At 45.2% G+C, this 18,954-nt stretch overlaps 1 protein-coding gene across 6 annotated transcripts in view; it reads left to right on the top strand.

Annotated features, from left to right (window-relative positions):
- piezo2 (piezo type mechanosensitive ion channel component 2) overlaps positions 1–18,954 on the top strand; it is a 499,687-nt gene that overhangs the window by 409,695 nt on the left and 71,038 nt on the right. For all 6 annotated transcript variants that reach the window (XM_033019396.1, XM_033019395.1, XM_033019392.1 and 3 more), the window contains 5 exons: positions 1,260–1,388; positions 2,359–2,559; positions 3,965–4,169; positions 15,790–15,891; positions 18,562–18,727. In XM_033019396.1, coding sequence (XP_032875287.1) covers positions 1,260–1,388; positions 2,359–2,559; positions 3,965–4,169; positions 15,790–15,891; positions 18,562–18,727 — 803 coding nt within the window. The remainder of the gene's footprint in view (positions 1–1,259; positions 1,389–2,358; positions 2,560–3,964; positions 4,170–15,789; positions 15,892–18,561; positions 18,728–18,954) is intronic.

Raw genomic sequence — 18,954 nt, 5'->3', positions numbered from 1 at the left:
GTTATTTTATCTAAACTTTATCTCTTAATTTTTTTGTAATGTTTGTTATAATTAGTTATTAAAATAATATAAACAGTTGCTAAATAGAAATCCATGGTTTATAAGTATGTAGGAAGGAACTGCATTTGCTTGTTTACACCGAAGATAGGCACAAAATGCTGGAGCAACTCAGAGGGTCAGGCAGCATCTCTGGAGCAAAGAAATAGGTGATGTTTTGGGTCGAGACCCTTCTTCAGACTCGGTGGGCTGATGAGCCTGTTTCCGCTATCTCTAAATTGGCACTGTATCTCCAAACTAAATTAAACTTAACTAAACATGCAGATTGCGGAGCTAATTGGCAGCTGTAAATTGTTCTTATGCATAGATGAATGGTGGTGAAGGGATATAAACATTGAAACTAGCAAGACAACTGTTTGTTTCCTTTCATTATCACATTATCTCTTCCACAGCCAACAATGGACCATTGTGGGCTCTATCTTTCCTTGGTCATCGGTGCCGGATTTGCTATGAACCTTTTCATACCTCTAGTTTCCCTCTCCCCTGACTCTCAGTCTGAAGAAGTGTCTCGACCCCAAACATCACCTATTGCCTTTCTCCAAAGATGCTGCCTGACCCGCTGAGTTACTCCAACAATTTGTTTAGTAAATTACAATTAAAACACAAAGTACATGCTATAACTCCAGGATAAGCACTTAACTAAGAAAACCAAGCCCAAAGCCAAAGTATTATCCAACTATCTAACGAAATATACCAACTTATGCGAACGACAATAAATAACTCCGTATGCAAAAAATAGCCACTACATGTTTAGCTCTTTAAAAAAAAATAATACAGCTGCAAGTATATCATTGGGTGATCAAGTGTTTTATTTACTAATTAAAAAATAATAAAACTAAAATGACATACTTGCATCTATATGATTATTTACTAATTGGGGGTGGGAGATTGCAACCTTCACGTGGTCCACCCTGTTTCGACGAATACAATCAACCTGACGTGCACAAACGGAAGAACAAACAGAACAAGTTGTCTTACAACTTTAGGCTGTGCACGCCATACGCAAGAAGGAGAGGAAGAATTTACTAATTTATTATTTATTGTCATGTGTACCGATGTACAGTGAAAAGCTTTTGTGTCTCTCTTCCATAATTTATAAAATGCTATCTCATTTCAGAAAAGGAAGGTTAAGTAAGTTGCATTTAGTATAATTAGTTATTTAACTTTTATCTGAATGTTTATCTGAATGTTTAATTCCTCAGCCACAACTGAATGAGACAAATGTAGAGACCTTTGACAGACTAAACAGCTCGGTACTCTACTCTAGACCTGTGGACCCCGCAAACTGGATTGGCCTCAAGAAGGCTTCTCCCCTTCTAGTGTACCTTAAGGTATGACGGTTTACAGGTTTCCAAATTTAAATTGTTAGTGATTCACTTCATCATGCAAGGGACTCAGTACACTGGCACGAGTGAGTTTTAAGTATGCATTTAGTATTCAAATTTTAAGAGTATTCTTCACAGAACCATTCTGTCTTTAACCAAAATAAAGAGTAGGCCAAACTGTCGATTAGAAACAGTGAACACACAGAATAAAGCAAATGGAACCACACCTAGCAAAAAACTGTAAGGAAGTTGAATTTATTATTCCCGTCCTAATTGTGGGTGCTGTTAACATGTCGTTAAGCTGGAAAGGGTGCAGAGAAGATTTACAAGGATGTTGCCAGAACTTGAAGGATTGAGCCATATGGAGAGGCGGAGCAGGCTAGATCTTTATTCCTTAGAGTGCAAGGGGATGAGGGGTGGGAAGAATTATGAGAAGTATATATAGGGTAAATGTCCAGAGTCTCTTACCCAGAGTATGGGAATCGAGAACCAGAGGGCATAGGTTTAAGGTGAGGGGGGAAAGGTTTAATAGGAACCTGAAGGACAACATGTTTACACTCAGGGTGGTGGGTGTATGGGACAAGCTGCCAGAGGAGATAGTTGAGGCAGGTACACAAGATTTAAGAAACATTTGAACAGGAGCATGGATAGGAAAAGTTTAGAGGGATATGGGCCAAACGCAGGCAGGTGGGACTAGTGTATGTTGGTCAGTGTGGGCAAATTACATGTGTTTAAGGTCATGAGAGGAATAGATAGAGTAAATGCACAGTCTTTTACGCAGAGTAGGGGAATCAAGAACCACAGGACGGTTACATTTCTAATTAACTCATCATCTGAGGAATAGATAGGGCTTCTTAGGAATAGATGACCTTCTTTGTTGGGTGCTGTGGATTTTAAAGGATGGCAAATAAAACTGGAGTACATCTTGATTGATTCTGATTAGCCAAATGTGTTTTTTCTTCTCTCTCTTTTCCAGAACAACCTGTTGATTCTTGCCATGCTAGCATTTGAAGTGACCATCTATCGCCATCAGGAGTATTTTAGGCTCCGCAACAACCTGCCACCTCCGGTAACGAAAACCATCTTTCATGACATCACAAGGCATCATCTGGATTGCGGGATGGTGAACTGTGCCAAGTATTTCATAAACTACTTCTACTACAAGTTTGGGTTGGAGGTACATAGTTTTGAAATCTAATCTTGTCATCGAGCACAAACACAGGCCTTTTGGCCCATCTTGACCATGCCTATCACCAAATGCAGAAAGGATTTAGAAGGTGTTGGCTGGAATCAAGGGGCTGTGCTACAATGAGAGGTACGGGCGACTTTATTCGTTGGAGTGCAGGAGAAGGGGTTTTCTCGGGTACGCCGGTTTCCACCCACATTCCAAGGACGTGCGGGTTTGCATTTAATTGGCTTCTGTGAACTGTCCCTGAGGTGCAGGATAGAGCTAGTGTACGGGGTGATTGTTGGTCGGCGTGGTCTCGGTGGGCCGAAGGGCCTGTTTCCACATTGTATCTCTAAAACTAAAACTAAAACCAATGCAGTCACAGGGGGAATGTGCAAACTCCGTATTGACAGCACCGATCGTCAGGATGAAATGGATCTCTGGTACTGTGAGGCTGCAGCTTTACCGCTGCACCACTGTGCCGCCCTATTATAGCCCCCAATATTAAATATTACATTTTATTCTCGCCATTGAAGTCACTGCTGCCGTCACAGGTGGCCATTAGGTGAGAGCATTTACAGCACAATTTCAACTCAGCTTCCAACTCTCATGCCCTTTCTGATGCTATAATGCTAATTTCCACATCCATATAACCCACCTTACTCTCCATCTCAGCTTACCTCTCGCTGGAGCAATCTTCATCCATAAGCTCCTTCCACATCTAACTATCTCAATTTTTGTTTTCTCAGCTTGCTACTTTCAAGAATCAAGAGTGTTTTATTGTCATATGTCCCAGATTGAACAATAGAATTCTTAATTGCTGCAGCACAACAGATTATGTAAACATAGTACACTGTAAATAATATGATAAACGAGAGAGAGAAAAAAGTTCAGTGTGCATATATACACACACATACTCATATATATATATGTATATATATACGTACACACATACTTAAAAAACAAACAATAATAGTGCAATAATAATAACAATAGTCTGTTGTACTTTCACCTAAAGAAGTCAGGTGCCTGGGTAGAGTGGATGTGGAGAGGATGTTTCCACTAGCCACAGAATAAAAGGAGGTATCTTTAGAAAGGAGACAAGGGGACATTTATTTAGACAGAGGGTGGTGAATTTGTGGAATTCATTGCCGCAGATGGCTGTGTAGGCCATAAATGGGTACTTTTAAGGCAGAAATTGGTAGATTCTTGATTAGTACGGGTGTCAAGGGTTATGGGGAGAAGGCTGGAGAATGGGGTTGCGAGGGAAAGATAGATCAGTCATGATTGAATGGTGGAGTAGACATGATGGGCCGAACGGCCTAGTTCTACCTCTGTGACCTATGAACCTATAAACTAAAGATACACCTAGTCAACTGATGCCACTTCTTTTGTTTTTTCTCACTACCCGCAGATATGTTTTCTGATGACAGTGAACGTGATTGGTCAACGGATGGATCTGTATGCGATGCTTCATGCCTTTTGGTTGTTTGCATTACTCTACCGACGTCGCAGGAAAGCTATCGCAGAGATCTGGCCAAAGTATTGCTGTTTCCTGGCATGCATTCTGACCTTCCAGTACCTGCTGTGCATCGGCATCCCTCCCGCTGCCTGCAAAGGTACAACTAGTGCTCTTCTTCAGTGATTGTAATCATTATCTGAAACATTGAATATCCCACTTGGTGGAGGATTCCCATTGCACAACTTTGAGGAAGAATTGTGTAAGTTAACCCTGAAATGGAGTCTTGGAATCCTGAAGTCTTGGAGTCCAGGAGACTTGGGAGCTTTGGGAGACTTGGGAGACAGGAGGACTTGGAGTCTTTCAGATTTTCAGTCTTGGAGTTTTGTAGAGTTAGAGACCTATACAACATGGAAACAGGCACCTTGGCCCTATTCATTCCTGCCAACTAAGTTACCTAACTGAACTAGACCCACTTGCCTGCACCCAGCCCATATCTCTTAAATTCTTTCCTACCCTTGTATCTGTCAGGAGTATGTCTGCAATAATAATAATAGTCTATTGTAATTCAGAGCTTATTTGAGATTGTAGTGTTCAATAGCCTGTAGACACAAAATGCTGGAGTAACTCACTGGGACCCCAGCATCTCTGGAGAGAAGGATTGGGCGATGTTTCGGGTCGAGACCCTTCTTCAGACTGATGTCAAGGGAGGGAGCGGGACAAAGATAGAACGTAGTCAGAGGCAGTAAGACTAGTGGGAGAACGGGGAAGGGGATGGAGAGAGAAAGCAAAGGCTATCTGATGGTAGAATCTGAAGTGTTTAATAGCCTGATGGCTGTAGGGAAGAAGCTGTTCCTGAACCTGGTCATTACAGTTTTCAAATTCCTGGTCCTTCTTCCCGGTGGCAGTAGTGAGATGAGTGTGTGGCCAGGATGGTGTGGGTCTCTGATGGTACTGGCTGCCTTTTTGAGGCAACGACTGATAAATCCCTTCGATGGTGGGGAGGTCAGAGTCGGTGCAGTGTTCACAACTTTTTGCAACCTTTTCGGCTCCTGGACATTCAAGTTGCCGAACCAGGCCATGATGCAACCAGTCAATATGCTCACTACTGTGCACCTGTAGATGTTCAAGAGAATTCTCTTTGACATACCGAATCTCTGTAATCTTCTCAGGAAGTAGAGGCATTGTGCTTTATTTATAATTGCATCAGTGTGCTGGGTCCAGGAAAGATCTTCAGAAATATGCACACCCAGGAGTTTGAAGTTTTAGACTCTTTCCACCATCGTCCCGTTGATATTAACAGGATTGTGGGTCCTCATCCTTCATCTTCCAAAGTCCACATTCAGTTCATTGGTTTTACTGATATTGAGAGCCAGGTTGTTGTGCTGGCACCATTTGGTAAATTGGTCGACACCATCGGTAATTTGTCCAACAACAGTGGTGTCGTCGGCGAACTTGAAGATGGAGTTCGCACTGTGTCTGGCTACACAGTCATGAGTATAGAATGAGTAGAGCAAGGGGCTGAGCACGCAGCCTTGAGGTGCTCCTGTACAGATTGTTAATGAGGAAAAAGTATTTCTGCCAATTCGAACAGACTGTGATCTGTGGATGAGGAAGTCGAGGATCCAATAGCAGAGGGATGCTCAGAGACCCAGTTCCGTGAGCTTGGTAACCAGCTTTTTTTCTTCATCTTTTTTCTTCAAAATTATTTATTCAAATATTAAAATAATATATATACAGCACAGTAAAAACCAAAACAGAACCCACCACCATAATACACGACAAACAATAATCTATTATACAACTATATTACACTCCTTGTCGAGGATGCATTCAACCCCCCGCGGTGCCCAGCGGTACCGGAAATCCCCCAGGGTGCCCGTGGACAGCGTGTGGTTCCTCTCTAACACCAACCAGGCATGGACGTAAACCCCAGAAAAGGGGCAGGCAGCCGGCTCGGGCAGAGCCCTCTTCCACCTGGCGCCATGACACGTGGATGGCCAACTTGGCCAGGCCCAGGAGCAACCCAACCAGGACCTCCTCGGCCCTACCCTCTCCCCTACGCACAGGTTGTCCGAAGATGTGGATGGTGGGTGAGAAGTGCACCAAGAAGGCAAGGAGCAACCCCTTTAGATAATGGAATGCTAACCAGCTTGGAGGGGACAATGGTATTGACCACAGAGCTGTAGTCTATAAACAACAGCCTGACAGTTTTTATTGTCCAAGTGGTCCAGTGCGGAGTGGAGAGCCAGTGAGATCGCATCCTCCATTGACCTGTGGTGACGGTCGGCAAACTGTAATGGGTCGAGGTTCTTGTTGAGGTCGGAGTTTATATCCACCATAACCAACCTCTCAGATTCAGATTCAGATTCAATTTTAATTGTCATTGTCAGTGTACAATACAGAGACAACAAAATGCATTTAGCATCTCCCTGGAAGAGCGACATAGCAAATGATTTGAATAAATAATAATAAGTGTCCGGGGGGGGGGGGGGGGGGGGTGTTTGGCAGTCACCGAGGTACGTTGTTGAGTAGAGTGACAGCCGCCGGGAAGAAGCTGTTCCTGGACCTGCTGGTTCGGCAACGGAGAGACCTGTAGCGCCTCCCGGATGGTAGGAGGGTAAACAGTCCATGGTTTGGGTGAGAGCAGTCCTTGGCGATGCTGAGCGCCCTCCGCAGAAAACGCTTGCTTTGGACAGACTCAATGGAGGGGAGCGAGGAACCGGTGATGCGTTGGGCAATTTTCACCACCCTCTGCAATGCCTTCCGGTCGGAGACAGAGCAGTTGCCATACCATACTGTGATGCAGTTGGTAAGGATGCTCTCGATGGTGCAGCGGTAGAAGTTCACCAGGATCTGAGGAGACAGATGGACCTTCTTCAGTCTCCTCAGGAAGAAGAGACGCTGGTGAGCCTTCTTGATCAGAGTTGAGATATTGTGGGTCCAAGAGAGGTCATCGGAGATGTTGACTCCCAGGAACCTGAAGCTAGAAGCTCAAAGCACTTCATCACCACAGACGTTAGTGCCACTGGTCGATAGTCGATAGAGGCACGTCACCTTACTCTGCTTGGGCACCGGTATTATTGATGCCCTTTTAAACCACTGCTACATGGGTGGGATAGTGGAGGATGGAGTTAAAGGGAAAGGGTTTCTTAAATGTGTGAGCGTAGAGACAGAGGGGTGTAAAATGAGGGTAGAAGCAATAGGTAGCAAGGTGAAAAGTAAAAGTGGCAGGCAGACAAAACCAGGGCAAAAATCAAAAATGGCCACTTTTCAACATAATTGTATAAGGGGTAAGAGTGTTGTAAAAACAAGCCTGAAGGCTTTGTGTCTCAATGCAAGGAGCATTCGTAATAAGGTGGATGAGCTGAATGTCCAGATAGCTATTAATGACTATGATATAGTTGGGATCACGGAGACATGGCTCCAGGGTGACCAAGGCTGGGAGCTGAACATCCAGGGATATTCAATATTCAGGAGGGATAGAGAGAAAGGAAAAGGAGGTGGGGTAGTGTTGCTGATTAGAGAGGAGATTAACGCAATGGAAAGGAAGGACATTAGTTTGGAGGATGTGGAATCGGTATGGGTAGAGCTGCGAAACACTAAGGGGCAGAAAACGCTGGTGGGTGTTGTGTACAGGCCACCTAACAGTAGTAGTGAAGTTGGAGATGGTATCAAACAGGAAATTAGAAATGCGTGCGACAAAGGCAAAACCGTTATAATGGGTGACTTCAATCTACATATAGATTGGGTGAATCAAATTGGCAGGGGTGCTGAGGAAGAGGATTTCTTGGAATGTATGCGGGATAGTTATCTAAATCAACATGTAGAGGAACCAACGAGAGAGCAGGCTATTTTAGACTGGGTATTGAGTAATGAGGAAGGGTTAGTTAGCAGTCTTGTTGTACGTGCCCCCTTGGGCAAGAGTGACCATAATATGGTTGAGTTCTTCATTAGGATGAAGAGTGACATTGTTAATTCAGAAACAATGGTTCTGAACTTAAAGAAAGGTAACTTTGAGGGTATGAGACGTGAATTGGCCAAGATTGACTGGCAATTAATTCTAAAAGGGTTGACGGTGGATATGCAATGGAAGACATTTAAAGACTGCATGGATGAACTACAAAAATTGTTCATCCCAGTTTGGCAAAAGAATAAATCAGGGAAGGTAGTACATCTGTGGATAACAAGGGAAATCAGGGATAGTATCAAAGCGAAGGATGATGCGTACAAATTAGCCAGAAAAAGCAGCATACCGGAGGACTGGGAGAAATTCAGAGACCAGCAGAGGAGGACAAAGGGCTTAATTAGGAAAGGAAAAATAGATTATGAAAGAAAACTGGCAGGGAACATAAAAACTGACTGTAAAAGTTTTTATAGATATGTGAAAAGAAAGAGATTAGTTAAAACAAATGTAGGTCCCTTGCAGTCAGAAACAGGTGAGTTGATCATGGGGAACAAGGATATGGCGGACCAATTGAATAACTACTTTGGTTCCGTCTTCACTAAGAAAGACATAAATAATCTGCCGGAAATAGCAGGGGACCGCGGGTCAAAGGAGTTGGAGGAATTGAGTGAAATCCAGGTTAGCCGGGAAATGGTGTTGGGTAAATTGAATGGATTAAAGGCCGATAAATCCCCAGGGCCAGATAGGCTGCATCCCAGAGTACTTAAGGAAGTAGCTCCAGAAATAGTGGATGCATTAGTAATAATCTTTCAAAACTCTTTAGATTCTGGAGTAGTTCCTGAGGATTGGCGGGTAGCAAACGTAACCCCACTTTTTAAGGAGGGAGAGAGAAAACGGGGAATTACAGACCAGTTAGTCTAACATCGGTAGTGGGGAAACTGCTAGAGTCAGTTATTAAAGATGGGATAGCAGCACATTTGGAAAGTGGTGAAATCATTGGACAAAGTCAACATGGATTTACAAAAGGTGAATCATGTCTGACGAATCTTATAGAATTTTTCGAGGATGTAACTAGTAGCGTGAATAGGGGAGAACCAGTGGATGTGGTGTATCTGGACTTCCAGAAGGCTTTCGACAAGGTCCCACATAAGAGATTAGTATACAAACTTAAAGCACACGGCATTGGGGGTTCAGTATTGATGTGGATAGAGAACTGGCTGGCAAACAGGAAGCAAAGAGTAGGAGTAAACAGGTCCTTTTCACAATGGCAGGCAGTGACTAGTGGGGTACCGCAAGGCTCAATGCTGGGACCCCAGCTATTTACAATATATATTAATGATCTGGATGAGGGAATTGAAGGCAATATCTCCAAGTTTGCGGATGACACTAAGCTGGGGGGCAGTGTTAGCTGTGAGGAGGATGCTAGGAGACTGCAAGGTGACTTGGATAGGCTGGGTGAGTGGGCAAATGTTTGGCAGATGCAGTATAATGTGGATAAATGTGAGGTTATCCATTTTGGTGGCAAAAACAGGAAAGCAGACTATTATCTAAATGGTGGCCGACTAGGAAAAGGGGAGATGCAGCGAGACCTGGGTGTCATGGTACACCAGTCATTGAAAGTAGGCATGCAGGTGCAGCAGGCAGTGAAGAAAGCGAATAGTATGTTAGCTTTCATAGCAAAAGGATGTGAGTATAGGAGCAGGGAGGTTCTACTGCAGTTGTACAGGGTCTTGGTGAGACCACACCTGGAGTATTGCATACAGTTTTGGTCTCCAAATCTGAGGAAGGACATTATTGCCATAGAGGGAGTGCAGAGAAGGTTCACCAGACTGATTCCTGGGACTGTCTTATGAAGAAAGACTGGATAGACTTGGTTTATACTCTCTAGAATTTAGGAGATTGAGAGGGGATCTTATAGAAACTTATAAAATTCTTAAGGGGTTGGACAGGCTAGATGCAGGAAGATTGCTCCCGATGTTGGGGAAGTCCAGGACAAGAGGTCACAGCTTAAGGATAAGGGGGAAATCCTTTAAAACCAAGATGAGAAAAACTTTTTTCACACAGAGAGTGGTGAATCTCTGGAACTCTCTGCCACAGAGGGTAGTCGAGGCCAGTTCATTGGCTATATTTAAGAGGGAGTTAGATGTGGCCCTTGTGGCTAAGGGGATCAGAGGGTATGGAGAGAAGGCAGGTACGGGATACTGAGTTGGATGATCAGCCATGATCATATTGAATGGCGGTGCAGGCTCGAAGGGCCGAATGGCCTACTCCTGCACCTAATTTCTATGTTTCTATGTTTCTAAAGCAGGTGGGAACCTCAGACCTTAGTAGTGAGAGGTTGAAAATGTCCGCAAAAAGTCCAGCCAGTTGGGCTGCACAGGTTTTAAGAACTCAACCGGGTACACCATCAGGTCCAGGCGCTTTCCGAGGGTTCACCCCACTGAAGGATCTTCTGACGTCGGCCTCTGTAAATGTGTCTATAATATGGGAAGGCACATCAGTGTTCTCCCTATCAAAGCATGCTGCAGGCGACATGTTGGTGGTAGTTTGGGAGTGATTTTTTCAGGTTGGCTTTGTTGAAGTCCCCGGCTATGGTGGTAAACACTTTGCCGTACGCTGTCGGGTGCTTGTTGACCATGGCGTGCAGCTCCTCCAATGCTAGACGGACGTCTGCCTGAGGTGGGATGTGGACCGCGGTCAGGATGATGGAAGTGAATTCCTTCTGGAGGTAGAAGGGGCGGCACTTCGCCAGATGTTCCAGGTACGGAGAGCAGGAGTTAGACAGAACTGTCTAAGCACCACGCAGAGTTGACCATGAGGCAAATGCCCCCGCCTCTACCTTTCTCAGATGCCTGCGTACGGTCCATATGATGGATGAAGAAACCTTCAGGCTGGACGACAGAGTCTGCGGAGCTGGGGGTGAGCCATGTCTCTGTGAAACAGAACACAGAGCATTCCCTCAGCACCTTTTGGTAAAGCAGCCATGACCTTGTCCTCCACTTTATTTTCCAGTGATTGTACATTGGCTAATAGGATGGTAGGGAGAGGGGTCATAGTCCCCTGCTCTTCAGTCTGACTTGTAGTCCTGCCCGCCGGCCACGTTTCCAGACACAATGGAGGCTTCCCCAGTGTTTCCAGGTATAGTACTGTTCCACCGCCAGGTCGAGGATTCCCCTGCGATCGGGAATTCCCTTATAGTAGGCAGCTCCGTTGCTGCCTGTAGATCGCAATAGTGCTAATGCATTTAAATGCATTAGCAGCTTGTCAGTTGCATCGCTGATTTCTGCTGTTTCTTTTATACAGGTAAGTTGGGAACTAATACATTTGATGATTTTCCACTGTGCTGCTGGCAACATGTCGCCATAGACAGGCACCATCTTGGATGTCTTTTAAATGTTACTAGACTAAGTGGGACCCATTGGGTCCCTGTCCCGCTGGAGGCCTGATCCCCCAACGCAACCTGTTGCCCAACACAATATTCTACCACTCACCCATAGCCCCCAACTGCGCAAGCGCGGCTCATTTCCCCTCATCGCCCAGCATTCCCTCCCCCTCTTCTTCACCCTCCCTCTTCTTTCCCCTCTTCTTCCCATCCCCCAATCCCTTCCTCACCTCTCCATCCCTCTCCTTTCCCCTGCCCTAAGGCACACCCTCCCTCCCTCTATAACTCCTCTCCCCTCCCTACCCCCTCCTATCCCTCTAGTCCCCACTTCCCCCACCCCTATCCCCCCTACCACCCCTCCTCACCTCCCTCACAGCCCTCCTCTCCCTATATTCCCCACTCCCTACCTCCACCTCTCCCTCTATTCCTCCTCCTCCCCCACTCTCTTTCCTCACCTCCCCCACTTCCCCCCCTCTCCTCTCCCTCAATCCACCTCCTCCCCCACTCTCCCTCCTCACCTCCCCAGGATCTCGAGGCTCCCACTCCTTTCCCTCCTAGCGTGCCCGGAGCCAGCAGCGCCTTCGGCCTCAGAGCTGGGCTCAGCACCCAGGCCTCAGATCGGCGCGGCCTCTCCCCGCCTGACCTCTCCCGGTCCCCGGAACCACCACCGCCCCAGCCTCAGCCTCAGCGCCAAGGCAGCGGATCCCCGCAGGGCTGGAGTAGCAGTAAAATGCTGTTTTTAAATCTTACCTGTTTCGCCGTTGTGAAAAAAAGATGGCGATAAAAATTCTGGAAAGGCCCCAATTGCGCAGGCACAGCTGAGGACCCGTCGGGTGCCCTTCGCAATGCCAGTAAAGACGCACATGGGAACTCTCCCCCAACTGAGCCTGCAGTTAAATTTTAAATGCAGTTAAAAGTTTAAAAATTTTAAACGTTAATAATACCATCGATCTGAACAAAATATACCATCGATCTGTTTCATTTACAGTACAGGACAATGGTGAGTATGGTGGGGCAAAAATCGTAGCGCTATCATGCACCGTTTTTGTGCAAATAGAGGTACAAACAAACAAACAAGATGAGAGTTTTAGTGATAGATAGATAGATAGATAGAGAGATAGATAGATAGATAGATAGATAGATAGACAGACAGACAGACAGACAGACAGACAGACAGACAGACAGACAGACAGACAGACAGACAGACAGACAGACAGACAGACAGACAGACAGATAGACAGACCGACCTGCCTCTAATACTTCCTCTGGCAGCATGTTCCATATACACACCACTCTCTAAGTGAAAATGTTTTCCCGAGATCCCTTTTAAAACTTGTCCCTCTCACCTCAAACCCAATTCACACTGGCTTTAGACTCCCTAACCTAGGGAAAAGTGTGACTATTCACCTTACCTATGGCCCTCAAGATTTCACATACCTCTACAGGGTCACCCCTCAGCCCCCTACACTCGGGGGGAAAAGATACAGCCTATCCAGCTTCACATAACTACAATCCAAAACATTTTTTGCGCACTTTTCAGTTTACTGATACCTTCCTATAGCGCGGTGACCATAACTATTAAGAGTACTAAAAATGTAACCTTACTAATGCTTTGCACAACAGTATCATGACATCCCAACTCCTGTACTCAATACCTTGATCAATGAAAGCAAGTATGCCAAACACCTTCTTCACCAACCTGCCTACCTTTGTCGCCACATTTGGCTATCAACACATTGGCTTAGACAGGTACATGGATAGGATAGGTTTGGAGAGATATGGGCCAAAGGCAAGCAGTTGGAACTAATGTAGACAGGGCATGTTGTACAGCGTGGGCAAGTTGGGCTGAAGGGCCTGTTTCCATGCTCTATGACTATGACTTATTGAGTAATGAGGAAGGGTTAGTTAGCAATCTTGTTGTACGTGCCCCATTGGGCAAGAGTGACCATAATATGGTTGAGTTCTTCATTAGGATGGAGAGTGACATTGTTAATTCAGAAACAATGGTTCTGAACTTAAAGAAAGGTAACTTTGAGGGTATGAGACGTGAATTGGCCAAGATTGACTGGCAATTAATTCTAAAAGGGTTGACGGTGGATATGCAATGGAAGACATTTAAAGACTGCATGGATGAACTACAAAAATTGTTCATCCCAGTTTGGCAAAAGAATAAATCAGGGAAGGTAGTGCATCCGTGGATAACAAGGGAAAGCAGGGATAGTATCAAAGCGAAGGATGATGCGTACAAATTAGCCAGAAAAAGCAGCATACCGGAGGACTGGGAGAAATTCAGAGACCAGCAGAGGAGGACAAAGGGCTTAATTAGGAAAGGAAAAATAGATTATGAAAGAAAACTGGCAGGGAACATAAAAACTGACTGCAAAAGTTTTTATAGATATGTGAAAAGAAAGAGATTAGTTAAAACAAATGTAGGTCCCTTGCAGTCAGAAACGGGTGAGTTGATCATGGGGAACAAGGATATGGCGGACCAATTGAATAAGTACTTTGGTTCCGTCTTCACTAAGGAAGACATAAATAATCTGCCGGAAATAGCAGGGGACCGCGGGTCAAAGGAGTTGGAGGAATTGAGTGAAATCCAGGTTAGCCGGGAAGTGGTGTTGGGTAAATTAAATGGATTAAAGGCCGATAAATCCCCAGGGCCAGATAGGCTGCATCCCAGAGTACTTAAGGAAGTAGCTCCAGAAATAGTGGATGCATTAGTAATAATCTTTCAAAACTCTTTAGATTCTGGAGTGGTTCCTGAGGATTGGCGGGTAGCAAACGTAACCCCACTTTTTAAGAAGGGAGGGAGAGAGAAAACGGGGAATTACAGACCAGTTAGTCTAACATCGGTAGTGGGGAAACTGCTAGAATCAGTTATTAAAGATGGGATAGCTGCACATTTGGAAAGTGGTGAAATTATTGGACAAAGTCAGCATGGATTTACAAAAGGTAAATCATGTCTGACGAATCTTATAGAATTTTTCGAGGATGTAACTAGTAGCGTGGATAGGGGAGAACCAGTGGATGTGGTGTATCTGGACTTCCAGAAGGCTTTCGACAAGGTCCCACATAAGAGATTAGTTTACAAACTTAAAGCACATGGCATTGGGGGTTCAGTATTGATGTGGATAGAGAACTGGCTGGCAAACAGGAAGCAAAGAGTAGGAGTAAACGGGTCCTTTTCACAATGGCAGGCAGTGACTAGTGGGGTACCGCAAGGCTCAGTGCTGGGACCCCAGCTAATTACAATATATATTAATGATCTGGATGAGGGAATTGAAGGCAATATCTCCAAGTTTGCGGATGACACTAAGCTGGGGGGCAGTGTTAGCTGTGAGGAGGATGCTAGGAGACTGCAAGGTGACTTGGATAGGTTGGGTGAGTGGGCAAATGATTGGCAGATGCAGTATAATGTGGATAAATGTGAGGTTATCCATTTTGGTGGCAAAAACAGGAAAGCAGACTATTATCTAAATGGTGGCCGACTAGGAAAAGGGGAGATGCAGCGAGACCTGGGTGTCATGGTACACCAGTCATTGAAAGTGGGCATGCAGGTGCAGCAGGCAGTGAAGAAAGCGAATGGTATGTTAGCTTTCATAGCAAAAGGATTTGAGTATAGGAGCAGGGAGGTTCTACTGCAGTTGTACAGGGTCTTGGTGAGACCACACCTGGAGTATTGCGTACAGTTTTGGTCTCCAAATCTGAGGAAGGACATTATTGCCATAGAGGGAGTACAGGGAAGGTTCACCAGACTGACTCCTGGGATGTCAGGACTGTCTTATGAAGAAAGACTGGATAGACTTGGTTTATACTCTCTAGAATTTAGGAGATTGAGAGGGGATCTTATAGAAACTTACAAAATTCTTAAGGGGTTGGACAGGCTAGATGCAGGAAGATTGCTCCCGATGTTGGGGAAGTCCAGGACAAGGGGTCACAGCTTAAGGATAAGGGGGAAATCCTTTAAAACCGAGATGAGAAGAACCTTTTTCACACAGAGAGTGGTGAATCTCTGGAACTCCCTGCCACAGAGGGTAGTCGAGGCCAGTTCATTGGCTATATTTAAGAGGGAGTTAGATGTGGCCCTTGTGGCTAAGGGGATCAGAGGGTATGGAGAGAAGGCAGGTACGGGATACTGAGTTGGATGATCAGCCATGATCATATTGAATGGCGGTGCAGGCTCGAAGGGCCGAATGGCCTACTCCTGCACCTAATTTCTATGTTTCTATGTTTCTATGTTTCTATGTTTCTATGTTTCTATGTTTCTATGTTTCCATGCTCTATGACTATGACTCTTGGTTGGATTGACGCTAACTGGGCACACGGACAATGAGCAGCTTGCAGATCACAGGTGAAACAGCAACAGTGTGTTTGTTGTCTGTCTACTTTCTTGTTTCTGATCTTAATGATAGCAACGTGTTCCAAAATGAAATATAGATGCATCCATTTCAATCCCTAATATCGTTTTATTCGTATTGCTTTGTATTTCAGAGTATCCATGGAGATTTGCAAGTGCCAACATCAACTCAAACTTTATTAAGTGGTTGTACTTTCCAGACTTCATCATACGGCCAAGTCCAACGTTTCTTATGTGTGAGTACACAGAATTTTTTTTCAATGTCATTAGTGATGGAGATCAGAATTTAAAAACAAATCGCAATTCTGGTGGCTGTCAATATCTCTGTCTAGTTGGCGTTGAACAATTTCTACATTATCTGTGTAGTGGGTTAGACGTTCTAATATTCTTGCATCATCTGCTTCCATCAGAGACCATAAAATACAAATTCATCCCGAGATCCAATACACTGGGATGTTAATTCCCTAAATGCCTGGTTCAAGTTCTACTGTAGAGAGAAGGAACGGCAGATGCTCTTTTACACGAGTATTGTGTTCGGTTTTGGGCACCATGTTAGAGGAAAGCTGGATAGGGTTTAGGGAAGATTTACGAGGATGTTGCCAGGACTCGAAGGCCTGAGCTACAGGGAGAGGCTGTGCAGGCTGGGACCCTATTCCTTGGAGCGCAGGAGGATCAAAGGTGATCTTATAAAGGTGTACAAAATCATGAGAGGAACAGATCGAGTAAATCCACGATACCTTGCTCAGAGTAGGGGAATCGAGAACCAGAGGACATAGGTGTAAGGTGAGGGGGGAAAGATTTACTAGGAACTTGAGGGGTCACTTTTTTACCTAAAGGGTGGTGGGTGTATGGAATGAGCTACTGGAGGAGGTAGTTGAGGCAGGTACTCTTGCAACGTTTAAGAAACATTTAGACAGGTACATGGATAGGACAGGTTTAAAGGGATATGGGCCAAACGCAGGCAGGTGGGACTAATGTAGATGGGACATGTTGGTTGGTGTGGGCAAGTTGGGCCAAAGGGCCTGTTTCCATGCTGTATAACTCCAAGACATGAAAGGACACAAAGCACTGGAGTAACTCAGAGGATCAGGCAGCATCTCTGGAGAACATTGATAGGTGACTTTTCCGGTCGAGACCCTCTTTCTCTCTGAAGAAAGGTCTTGACCCGAAACATCACCTATCTATGTTCTCCAGAGCTATTTTCCAGAGCTGCTACTTAACCCAGCACTCCGTATCCAGAGTTATTCCAGCACTCTGTATCCTTTTAAGTTCTGCTAATAGATTACTTCCCTGAACTACGTCATATGACGTTAGAGAAGCAAATATTTAAACAGCTGTAACCACTATATAAATCTAATTATATTTACATGGTTGGCAGGAATTGTAGAAGAACAATAATTGGTAATGCTCTCTTTTATAAGCATAGAAGCACAAATGCAGCACGTAACATTCATGTTGCAAACAGAAGTGCTTAGTTTAGTTTAGAGATACAGCCCTTCAGCCCACCTGGATTTAAGATTCAAGATGGGTTTATTGTCACATGTACCATACGGTACAGTGAAATTGGAGTTACCATACGTTCACACCAAGTGAAAAGAAGTAAGACACACAACCACATAAAATAAATTTAACATAAACATCCACTACAGCGGCTCCCCACATTCCTCACTGTGATGGAAGACAATAAAGTCCAATCTCTCCCTCTTCTCCACGGTCGGGGCTGTTGAACCATCCGCGGTTGTGGCCCTCAAAGCTCCCGCAGCCGGCGATCCGAGGCACTCGTGTCGGGGTGATAGAACTCCCTCGTCGAGACGGTTGAAACTCACCACGGCTTGGAACCCCGACTCAGTCTCTAACCAGGGACCGCGATGTTTAAACCGGGCTCCAAGGTGTTAAAGTCCACAGGGCCGCCAGCAGTTGGAGCTCTCCACAGTCGATCTCCGGCAAGGGGATCGCTGCTCCCTGATGGTAAGTCTGGGCCACGCCTGCGTTGAAGCGCCGGGTCGGTCTCCAGGAAAGGCTGCGCAGCTCCACAATGTTGGGCCGCAATGGGGGACGGAGATGCAACACGGAAAAAATGGCATCTCTGTCAAGGTAAGAGATTGAAAAAAGCCTGCGGATTTCACCATCGAGGAGCTCGCAGTCTCGGATAGAGACCGATGTCGGGAAGCTCCATTCGCAGAAGGTTTTGACCAGCCCCGATCCAGAACCGCTGAGATTCCCCCATGATGCAGGAGCTTGATCGCCCCGACACAGAGGGCCCACTGCCAGCTGCGGGAGTCAAGATCGTCCTGTTAACATAAGGCTCAAGGCCCCCGACCACGGGAGAACAAAGAAGGGAAGAGATTGAACTTTCTTTCGCCTTCCATCACAGTGAGGAATGTGAAGGAGTCACTGTAGACAAAATTGCTGGAGAAACTCAGTGGGTGCGGCAGCATCTATGGAGCGAAGGAAATAGGCAACGTTTCGGGCCAAAACCCTTCTTCAGACGGAGTCACTGTGGTGGATGTTTATGTTAAAATGTATTTTGTGTGTTTTGCTTTTTATTGGTGTGACTGTTTGGCAAATCAAATTCCTCATATGTTGCAAAACACACTTGGCTAATAAAGTAATAATGATTAAGATTATGATTATGATTATACCTCCAAATGTGCCCATCCAGTGGAAGAAGAGTATTTGGCTATTTTTGAACGGTGATAGATGAATTATTTGGAGAGGGGTGAAAAGTTACTGCGGGTAGGAGGGAATGTGGAGCCAGAGTTAAAATCAGATCAGCCATGACCTTATTGCTTGGTGGAGTGGAGCTGAGGAGCCTCCTCCTGCTCCTAATGCCTGTGTTCAGCTGCAAAAAATGATCTTCGTCTCCACCATGAATGACAGCAAATAAAACAGTTGTTGTTTTTCAGATGACTTCCTGATGTTGCTGTGTGCCTCGCTGCAATGGCAGGTGTTTGAGGATGAAAACAAAGCGGCAGTGAGGATCGTTGCCGGTGACAACGTGGAGATCTGCAGAGACCTGGATGCAGCCACATTCAGTCAACACAACCCAGTCCCGGACTTCATTCACTGCAGGTGAAGCATGAACTGCGGCCTACAGCATCCACATTTGCTGGGAGACTAGGAGTAACTCTAGCATGTGTCAATGCCTGCTGTCTGAGCAATAGCAACAAAGCTTATTTTCTATTTAATAAATCTATTGAAAATAATATGCAACACCTTCGCATCCTATCGGGTTTCATTCATGTTCGACACTAACATTTTGGGATTGATGTTCCTGTGCTGTGCTGTGTAATATTATA

Source organism: Amblyraja radiata, chromosome 4, assembly GCF_010909765.2.
Source record: "Amblyraja radiata isolate CabotCenter1 chromosome 4, sAmbRad1.1.pri, whole genome shotgun sequence".
Lineage (NCBI taxonomy): Eukaryota > Metazoa > Chordata > Chondrichthyes > Rajiformes > Rajidae > Amblyraja > Amblyraja radiata.
Note: the sequence above shows the minus strand (reverse complement) of the source record. Positions and strands in the feature narration are given on the sequence as shown.